At 38.4% G+C, this 10585-nt stretch overlaps 1 protein-coding gene across 5 annotated transcripts; it reads left to right on the forward strand.

The window, feature by feature from the left end:
• Positions 1-420: 420 nt before the first annotated feature.
• On the forward strand, positions 421-4499 carry LOC110708574. 5 transcript variants are annotated; one of them, XR_002508771.1, is made up of 4 exons: positions 421-1139; positions 1651-2405; positions 2756-4022; positions 4142-4499. XR_002508771.1 is itself a non-coding variant. In XM_021886746.1 (4 exons), exons 1-3 carry the CDS (start codon positions 1041-1043, stop codon positions 2816-2818), a joined length of 273 nt encoding a protein of 90 aa, XP_021742438.1. In that variant the 5' UTR covers positions 434-1040; the 3' UTR covers positions 2819-2838; positions 3828-4022. The 5 variants fall into 5 exon arrangements, 4 of the variants coding, with proteins under 4 accessions (XP_021742438.1, XP_021742437.1, XP_021742435.1 ...); XM_021886746.1 differs by lacking the exon at positions 4142-4499 and having other exon boundaries at positions 434-1139; positions 1651-1761; positions 2756-2838; positions 3828-4022; XM_021886745.1 differs by lacking the exon at positions 4142-4499 and having other exon boundaries at positions 435-1139; positions 1651-1761; positions 2756-2838; positions 3843-4022.
• The last annotated feature ends 6086 nt before the right edge of the window (positions 4500-10585 follow it).

Below are 10585 nucleotides of genomic sequence, written 5' to 3' on the forward strand. Positions count from 1 at the left end.
AGGGAGGGAAGGAAAAGGTGGGGGCTTTAAAGGGATGGAAAAGAATTGAGAGGATGGAGGAGAGTTACCAGAGCAACGGGAAGGAGGTGAGAGTTACTAAGATAGAGGAGGTTGGTTCTAAAAAAAGAAGCTTGTCCTTATTAAAGAATGATGAGAAGAGGGTTCGTATTGATGCAAAAGAAAAGAAGATGAAAATGGACGTTCTTACTCAATCTGGGGACAGTTATATCCAAGTAGAGGGAGTTGGACAAACCTAACCCCTTGAATAGAAATGAAAATCTTGAGTTGGAACGTCTATGGGTGTGGCAACCCATGGACGGAGAGGACTCTCCGTGATTTATGTTGGAGAGAGAGGCCAAATATAGTATTTCTTATGGAGACTAAAGTAGATAGTAGTGTGATGGAGAGAATAAAACGTAGGTGCGGTTATGAGAAGGGGATTTGCTTGAGTAGCAATGGTCGTTCGGGTGGAATGTGTTTTTGGTGGCAAGAATTGAATGTTGATCTGATATCCTATTCGGCAAACCATTTTGTAGCAAATGTGTGCAATAGTGAGGGTGTTCCTTGTTGGAGAGCTATGGGCATTTATGGTTGGCCAGAGGCGGAAAACAAATATAAAACTTGGGATTTGATGAGAACACTAGTAGAAAAATACAAAAAGGTACCGCTCAATGGCCATCGATTTTCGAAAACCGGTAGCTTAAAAAATGGGCGGGATTATATATATTTAAATTGCCACCGGTTCAAACAGAACCGGTGGCATAAATGGTAAAGGCCACCGGTTTTAAACCGGTGGCTTTGTTAAAAAAAAACGCGCCTCATCTCTTAATTATATTAGCTTAGCTATTCTTCTCTCTTCTCGTACTCTCTCCTTTGTTTTCTCTCTCTTCTCGATTTCTCCGTCTCCTCTCTCTTCTCTCTGCTCAAACCCTCCTTTCTCTCTCTTCACTTGCCTCCTCTTGCTTCATCTACCGCCGCTCCACTCTTTCTTTCTTTCACTCCTCTCTTGGCAGCACTAATGGGGAATTCGGGATTTGAGGATGACGGCGGTTGTGAATGTTGTGACCACCATCGTAATTGACGGTCTATTTATTTACTGGTGCCAGATCTTTGCAGATGTGGTGGGATTCTTCACGAAGGTATGTGCTCTTCGATTTGAGATCTAGGGTTTCTGATTTTTATTTACTTTTTTTCTCCACTTTTTTGTCTGAAATTTGTTATTACTGTTCAATTTTAAGCTATAATGCTCTTCAATTTTGTGATTGTGGTGTAATATTTGGATTAGCTTATAAATATTGTTATAGCATATTAGTCAGATTTGATAATTTCGTGATTAATTTGCTAGTTTCGTGATTATTTTGCCGGTTTATAGAGTTCTATTGGTTATATGCCGATATGCTTCCGATGTTTGCTTGCATTGTGTATATTTTGCAATTGATGTGTTTTGCAATTACTTCGATAGAATATAACCCGAGTTATTCTGATATAATGCTGCTATTTGATTAATTTGTGATTAATTTTCTAGCTAATGCTAATAGTATAGTAATTGTGATGCTGCTGCTGCTGCTGCTGCATGTCATTGCGTTATTCGCGTAGTGTGAAATTCAACCTTTCATTACTAATATTAAAGATTTTAAGTGTTTTTTGCAGGCTATTACTTCAACTGGAGCAAAGAAAGGTGAACTGTTTTTTGGTGATCTGAGTACTCAGGTGAAAAACATCAATGTCACAGCTGATATCAAAGTGGACACCGGCTCTAATGTGAGTCACAATATTGCTGGAATTTGTTGGATATGATGTTTTGGTTCTTGAAGTATTCTAAGCTGTGATCTATCTTTTTTTGGCTTGAGATTATATTAATTTGGTTTCTTTATATCTCGGAGTATAGTTATTGTTGTTAATTGTACTGTTTTATGAAGAGTGTAATTATGAATGAGTTGTCATGGTGATAAATTAGTTTTTTTTTTTTTTTTTTGTCTAGATTGAGTTGTCGCATCACTAGCTTGAAAGTCAGCGTTGAAGTCTTGACTAAATGATTGTTACTTAGAGGCTTCTTTAGAAAGACTATTGCTATTTGCTGCTTGTCTGTTTCTTTGATTTTTACTCAAGTATTGAGGATGAAAAGTAATAGATAGTTATACTTTTAAAAGTATCTTCAATTCACCATTACAAGTCTTCTATGTTGCCATTGTCCTTTGGAAGGAAGATTTAGTTTATTTTTGAACTTAATTTAGCTTTGTGTGATTCGTGCATACTGTAGCTTAGTTGGGGTTATGTTGTGATGAGGTTGATGAACATGTTCTCTTCACGGCACCAAGGTGATTATGGTGACTGTGGACGCGATTCGCCAGCCCACTCCATTTCTCTATCTCTTCTTGAGTCCTCTGCTTAAATCCGAGAATAAGGTACTTGTATTTTTTTCGAATTTTTTTTTGGTTGCTGAATTGTGTTTTTAGGGTTAGGATCTGGTTCAGATTGGGCTTCAATTTCCTGGAATTCTGATTTGTTTTGGTTTGAATTGATTTGGAATTGATTAGATTGTTGTGTTAATGTGTGACAGACATGTTTCGATTGTAATACCAAGAACCCTACTTGTGTTAATGTATTGATAATCTATAAAAAGAAAATTGTGAATTTGGAATACCCTTGATTTTCAGAATTTTTAACTGGGGTTTATTACAATATTTGTATGATCAACTTCAAATGTCAAGTTTATAAATGTAATAATGTCGTCATGAAATTATGTTGATTTTAGGTACCATCACAAGGAGAGAATGCAACTGATACTTCTCCTCAGGCCGGGCACCAGACCTTCTGACGTCACGGTCCCGGAATTAGGTAGTTGTGAGACTCTTGTGTATTTGTGTACTATGTAAGGCTGTCCCATTGTTCCCTTAAACCCTTATTATAATTTCACATTTGATATAGTGTTCATACATATTGAATTGGCTCGTAAATGCGGAGTACATAATTGATGATTGTATAATTTTGTATAATTTTCTTTTAAATGACAATGCTACATTGATGTATTGTTCATGTGATCTATGGTTTGTTTTGTTTGTAAAAATTTGCTTGGGAGTGTGTTTTTTGCAGTTTTTGAGAAGAAATATTGTGGACATGAACTGCTGGCAACCTGTAATGTGATGGCTTCTTTCTTTCCTTGCTGATAGGCAGATTGAGAGTGGAATTTATTGGTTATTTGATTTGTTTATGTTTCAAATGGTTCATGAGTTATCCTCCTCACCATTGACTGGATTAATGCCAGGTTGTTGCTCAAGTTAAAAGAACTGATATGAACACATTTTATTTCTTTTCTTCATTTCTGGTTCATTTTATATGGTCCCCGTAGTAATTAGTAAGGATGATTGAAGTGAGGGGCCATAACAAAGGAGTGTGGCTTAGTTATTCTAGTGATTGGGAGATTTCTTGATAGTGTTATCTAGAATATTAGAAAATTTATCTGTCAGTACTCTTTATGGTTTTCCGGTTGAATAGGTTTGTTTTGGTAAGGGGAAATAAAAAGCTTAACTCTAATTTTGACCTGTAGAACTACTTGAATATGTTTGTTTTTGGTTGTTATTGCACACCAAGATATGTCGTGTTTCAGTTTCTTGTAGTATAAGGTTGTCTTAAACTCTGTCAAAAAAAAAGGTGGTCTCAAACTCTGTCAAAAAAAGAGCAAGGGAACATCTTCATGCTAATTGATTCAGGCTTTGATAGAATTAGTTAGTCTGTTTACCAGATTTATGTATCTTGATTTCCTTGATTTCTTTTAAAGATTTATTTTATTTTATTGGAATCAACGATTATCATCATCTTAATCACAGGTTCCATTGTTAAAGTTTGAATTGCAGAACATCCTCGCAAGGTTGTTGATGCTGCCTCGCAAGGCTAGGCTGCTGCTGCAGCTGCTGCCTCACAAGGATAATGGCAGACCCTTTGTTTCCGCATAAGCTTCTGTTCGAGCAGTTTGTCACTATATCTTGTTCTGTTCGGTCTGAACTGAAAAATCGGAAGGGCGGGTATATTAGTGATTGACTCTTTCATAAGTTCCATTCCCTTTGATGTAACAATCTCATTACTTACAATGTCAATCATCAAACAACTGTCTGACCAAAGTTTTTGTGTTTGTTTGTAACAGAATAAAGGAGGAATGGGATTTAGCACTTATAAAAGTACTCACAGTAGTAGCATGCACGCTCCTTGCTGCTCATATGCCAATACCTTCAGCTCTGATCTACATAACAGACTGCAGAAGCTCCCAAACAACATATTTGAATCAAGTTATCGTTATAGAGAATTTGATCTTCAGAAAAGAGTTCTGTCTTTTTTATGCAAGGCTGTACAATTTAGTTTAGTAGGATTTACAGCAGGGGCACTTCAGAGCGCCTTGTTCATGTTCATGGCGTTGTTCTGCTACTGTGTAGCCTCTTTGTTTGTAACCTTGTATTTTATTTTATTTTTTTTGGACAAAAATTGTAATACTACATCATTTTTTTATAAAAATATGTAAGTTTATGTATATGTTAGTGTTTATATATCAATTTAAGTGAAAAAAATGCAAAAAAAAAAAAGTTATTATTTTTTTGCCATTATTGGCACCGGTTTTGAACAGGAACCGGTGCCAATAACCCTTACCAAAAAAAGCGTCAAGGGTTATTGCCACCGGTTAACCGGTGGCAATACTAGTTTTTGCCACCGGTCTTGAACCGGTGGCTTTGCATCAGACTATTGCCACCCCCCAAATGCCCACCGGTTCAAAACCGGTGGCATAGGGGGGTTTTGAACTGGTGGCCAAATGCTTTTTTCTACTAGTGGAAATCTCAAAAATTCCTGTAATATCCCTTATATCATGTTTGGTGATTTTAATGAAATAGCTAGTATGTCTGAGAAGGACGGTGGAACTGTTCGGAGAGAGAGTTTAATGGATGCGTTCCGTAATGCTATTGATGATTGTGAGTTGCGTGATCTGGGGTATAAAGGGTGCACCTTCACTTGGCAGCGGGGGAAACATGTTGACACAGTGGTGAGGGAAAGACTTGACAGGTTCTTGGGAGATGATGGTTGGTGTGCTTTGTTCCCGGATTTCTCAGTTCAACACTTGGCTAAAGTTGCATCGGATCACACTCCAATTTTGCTTTGATACTATTAATTACTATGAGAGAGGGAGGAAAAGTAAATTATTTCGGTTCGAGGCTATGTGGTTATCGAAGGAGGAGTGTGTGGAGGTGGTCTCGCAATCTTGGAAGGACGGAGAGGGGAGTGCACCGCATCACAGAATTGCCTTGTGTGCGGAACACCTTACCAGATGGGCAGCGAAGTTCTTCGGCGACATTAAAAGAAAAATCAGAAAATGCGAGGTGGAGTTACAGGAAGCGCAAGGTTCCCATATGGATGCTGCTATGCTCGAAAAATGTGAGTCTTTGGCGAATGAAATTAACGAGCTTAGGAGATTAGAGGAGTCATATTGGTACGCAAGGTCAAGGGCTAATGAGATGCGAGATGGTGATAAAAATACATCCTATTTCCATAGAAAGGCGAGTCAGAGAAAGAAGAAAAACCGTATCGATGGTTTATTTGATGTACATGGAGACTGGAGAACTGATGAGAGCCGAATTAAAAGCATTGTGTCGGAGTACTTTGGCTCGTTATTTTCCACAGATGACCCCACTGACTTTGACGCTGCTTTGGAGGGCGTGAAGAAGGTTGTCTCTGACGATATGAATATGGTGTTGGACGAAATTCCGAGCTCGGAGGAAATAAAAAATGCTTTATTCCATATGCATCCAAATAAAGCCCCAGGTACGGATGGTATGCATGCACTATTTTTTCAAAAATTTTGGCATATTATCGGTCCTGATATTGTTACTCTGGTGAAAAATTGGTGGAAGGGTTTAGTTGATATTTCGGAGATTAATCGGACTTGTGTTGTGTTGATTCCTAAATGTAATGATCCGAAATACATGACTGAATTTAGACCAATTAGCTGTTGCAATGTGATTTATAAGATAATTTCGAAGACAATGGCGAATAAACTTAAACCTTTCATTAATGATATCATCTCTGTCAATCAAAGTGCTTTCATTCCAGGGCGTCTAATCACTGATAATGCCATGATTGCCTTTGAGATTTTCCACTGTATGAAACGAGGGGGTGAAGGGAGACATGGTACGGTGGCTCTAAAGCTTGATATGAGCAAGGCCTATGACAGAGTTGAATGGAGTTTCTTGAAGATGGTAATGGGTAAAATGGGTTTCTCGGAGCTATGGATTCGACGTATTATGGAGTGTATCTCTAGTGTGTCTTTCTCTTTCAAAGTGAATGATGAGATTTTTGGATATGTTGTTCCGACTCGTGGCCTCAGACAAGGTGATCCTATCTCACCTTATTTATTTCTTTTGTGTGCGGATGCTTTTTCATGTCTCCTTTCTAAAGCCGCTCATGAAAAGAAATTAAGTGGGGCCAGGATTTGTAGAGCTGCTCCTAGAGTGTCTCACTTATTTTTTGCCGATGATAGTATTTTGTTTGCAAAAGCTACTCTGCAGGAATGCTCGAAAATTGCAGATATAATCATGGTATATGAGAGAGCATCTGGTCAGAAAGTTAATCTTGATAAGACAGAGGTTGCTTTTAGTAAATGTGTGAATGTTGATAGAAGGCAAGAGATTGTGGATACGCTAGGGGTTCGGGAGGTGGAAAGGCATGAGAAGTACTTGGGATTGCCGACTATCATTGGTAAATCGAAAAAGGCTATCTTTACGTTTTTGAAGGAGATACACTAGAAAAAGTTGAATGGGTGGAAAGAAAAATTGTTGTCGAAGCCGGGGAAGGAGGTATTAATTAAAGCGGTTGCTCAAGCCATTCCTACCTATATGATGAGCATTTTTAAAATTCCGGAGGGCCTTATTGATGAAATTCATAGTTTGTTATGCCGGTTTTGGTGGGGATCATCGGTGGACCATAGAAAGATGTATTGGCAAAGGTGGGAGAGATTGTGTTTACCGAAGGCAAACCGAAGGCAAAAGGGGGATTGGGGTTTAGGGACCTCAAGTGTTTTAATCAGGCTCTATTGGCCAAGCAAATCTGGGAGGTTACAATCGAATCAAAATTCCCTTATTTCTAAAATTCTTAAGGCCCGATACTTTAAGAATTCTTCGGTGATGGAGGCTTTGAGGGGACATGACCCAAGTTACTCGTGGAGGAGTATTTGGGGGGCCAAGGGTCTTCTACGTGATGGTCTGGTATGGAGAGTTGGAAATGGTAGTAATATCAGAGCATGGAAAGACGCATGGGTAATTAAGGATGGTAGGCCATTTGTTCTTAATAGGCCTACTTGGATTGAGGAGGATATGACTGTGCGCGACTTTATGATGGAGGGGGTGGTTGCGTGGAATGCTAATAAAGTACGGGGCTTGGTGGACTCAGAAACTGCAGCTGCAATACTTGCTATTCCTTTGCCCGTTCATATGAAAGCTGATAGTATGTACTGGTGTTACACAAAAAATGATATATATACTGTCAGGTCTGCATATTGGCTAGCTCGAAGCGTGAACGATGATGTTGGTGTGAGCAACAATTCAGATGACCTCTGGAGATCGGTGTGGAAGATATCTGGCCCTCCAAAGCTTAAGCATTTCGTGTGGAGTGCTGTAAAGGGCAATCTAGCGGTCAAGGATAGATTGGTACAACGTCATGTGGCAGGTGATGCATCGTGCCAAATTTGTGGTGAGCAAAGGGAAACGATCTTTCACTCTCCTTTTCACTGTACTGCTGCTCGTGAAATTTGGGCTCATAGTGGACTGTTGGATCAGCTAAGAGACGCACCACAGGAGTCTTTCTACGCTTGTTGGAGTTGGTTGTGCAGCAAGGTAAATGGATCTGTGCTGAAACGGATGGCTGCCTTGATGTGGGCAGCTTGGAGATGTCGAAATCTGATCATTTTTTAGAATGAAACACCTAATTTTGTTCTCCTTGCTGCTGGTTTTTGCAAATTGGTGTGTGATCATGATGATTATGCAAAACGTGTCTTTCATCCTGCTGCCCAGCCAACTATCAGCAGTAGCATTACTTGGCTATGCCCGCCACTAGGCTGTATTAAAGCTAACGTCGACGCACATGTTCCAGAGGATGGTTATGCTGGGATTGGTGTTGTCTTCAGAGATGCTAGTGGTCAGATCCTGCTAACAGCAACCAAGAAAATTGAGTCCTCTGTCCCAGAATGCATAGAAGCACAAGCTGTAAGATATGCTCTCCTTCTCGCAAAGAGGTTTGATTTTAGAAATGTTTGGGTGGAGTCGGACACAATCAATGTGATCAAGGCTGTTTCGTCTAGGGGCTCGGGTCTTTCCCCTATACATGTTATCTATGACGATATTAGTTTAGATAGAGCTTGGTTTAATGTATGTTTATTTTCTCATGCGAAGAGAAGTTGTAATACCGTTGCACACTTAGTGGCGAGGTGTGAAACGGGTGATAATGCTGAACTTGTTCGTCTTTGTTCCTTTCCCCAAAGCATCATTACTTTGGCGGAATTGGATCTCTCTTCGTAATTAATATATGCTCTATCTTTCTTTCAAAAACAAAAAAAGAATTGAACGTGGTTTTTTTTTTTTAAATCCTTTTTTTGTCAAATTTTTTAAAAAATATATCAACGGTTCACATTAGTCAATAAAAATAAACGGTTGTGATTTGATTTAATACAATAGCCACAATTTTATAGTAGGCATTTCAAAACTGTCCTTTTTTGTGGCTTTGATATGTGCCAAGTCAACAATGTAAAGATATGTTCTTAAATAAATCAAATGATTATTATACAATTCAATATTTTTACACATTACAATCACAAATTATGCAATTCCACTCTAGATTTTTTTTTTTACATAATAAACAAATACAACAAACCTAGGTCCCTAGTCTTGCCTTCACACCCAGATACAAAATTTTTTAATTTAGAAGCACCTTTAATCTATATTATTAGAAATTTAGAACATGATCTCAAACTCCACAAAGAAAATACGTTACTAATTTTTCAAACAGCATATTGCACCGGTCTTGGCTTGGGGTTCGAGTTTGTAGAGGCGGTATCAAACTGAGGATTACCCATAGCAATGCCGCCCCCTTGAGGTGGAACCGTTGCTGGTACTTGTTCACGACGTTGCTTTGTTGACGCACAAAAGGAGCATAGGCCAAAAATACATGCCACAAGTGCCAAACCGCCACCGGAGGCAAACACACCCGGTTTTACATAGTAGCATAATCCGGTTGAACTGAGATACTCTTGACGAGTGCTCAGATTAGCAGCTGCTACTAGGATACCAATTCCTACGATAGAAGCAATACTGTACGTAACAAATGAACAAATGAATTAATTAGAGAAAGTTTTTATTATATATATAAGGCTATTAAAAAATGTGATATGGTATTATTCAATTGAAATATCTAAAATACCCTTCATCTTTTACATTTTAAAAATGGCTGGTTTATGTATTTCAGACATTTAAAGCACGTGTCACGTTCATACTGTATACAAATGAGTTATGGGATTCATATATTTGTAATTTGTACATGAGTTAAAGTTACACAATTAAAGAAAGTGAATATGTGTTATGGGTTCAGCCCAATTGGTGGTAAAATGTTTTTTGTATTTGGCTCTTTTTACTTGGTCAATTTTTATTACATTTTTACTAGTTAGTAGTAAGTCCTTTTGGGCTTATTTTTTTTTGGTGGCTTTCTTAGAAAGCTTTGGGGTAAAAAATGTTTGTGAGATTAGGGCAGCAGCCAAGTGAAGTGATGAGAGGATTCATTCACAAAAATTAGAACACACAAAAGAGAGAAATAGAGAGAGTTTCATTCTCGGTTTTTCTGGACAGCCTTTACAGATCTGGCTGTTGCCGGAAATTCAACCGTTGGATCATCCTCAAATTTTGACAGCTTGTTCCTGACATCAAGGGCTTCATTTTGGACGGTGGAGATCGTCGTTTGAGCTCTGTTTTGGTCATAATCGTCCTTGGACAGAAGTGCTGTTTTTGGGTGATTTCTACTCCTCTTGTTCTCTATTTTTCATCTCTTGTTGTTTGTTGTTGTTGGTGGGTGTATAAACCTTTTGTAGACTGATTTGGGTTTATTTTACCCTCAATTATCAATAAGAGAAGTTAGGGTGGACTCCTTAACGGTCCCGTGGTTTTTTATCCTTCACATCGAAGGGGTTTTCCACGTAAAAGTCTAGTGTGTTGATTATTATCTTTTCTTCCTAGTATTGTTGGTGCTATTACTATTTTGCTACTGTATTATTGCTGATATTGTGTGTGGTTATTTAGTTGTGAAATAATTTGGGTTGATTTGTTTGAATTATTGGTTGATTGTCTTGAGTTGGTGATTTTGTGAGAGTCGTAGTGACCTCTTCCGATCCCTACAACTTGGTATCAGAGCCGTGGTTAATATAATCACATTATGGAGTCGAGTAGTAGTAGCTCGATGGTTAAATTGACATCAACTAATTATTCAATTTGGAGACCTATGATGGAAGACTTGTTATATTGCAAGGACTTGTTTGACCCTATTGAATCTGTCACTGATAAAGATGGAA

The sequence above is a fragment of the Chenopodium quinoa genome, unplaced genomic scaffold (genome assembly GCF_001683475.1).
Source record: "Chenopodium quinoa cultivar QQ74 unplaced genomic scaffold, ASM168347v1, whole genome shotgun sequence".
NCBI classification, from domain to species: Eukaryota; Viridiplantae; Streptophyta; class Magnoliopsida; order Caryophyllales; family Amaranthaceae; genus Chenopodium; species Chenopodium quinoa.

What these genes read in the sequence shown, in the direction of transcription:
- LOC110708574 (XM_021886742.1), top strand. Translation starts at nt 1,041, where the DNA reads ATGACGGCGGTTGTGAATGTTGTGACCACCATCGTAATTGACGGTCTA. An exon ending in TGGTGGGATTCTTCACGAAG is followed by an intron (nt 1,140 to 1,650) that starts GTATGTGCTCTT and finishes TGTTTTTTGCAG; the next exon opens with GCTATTACTTCAACTGGAGC. An exon ending in AAGTGGACACCGGCTCTAAT is followed by an intron (nt 1,762 to 2,260) that starts GTGAGTCACAAT and finishes TGCATACTGTAG; the next exon opens with CTTAGTTGGGGTTATGTTGT.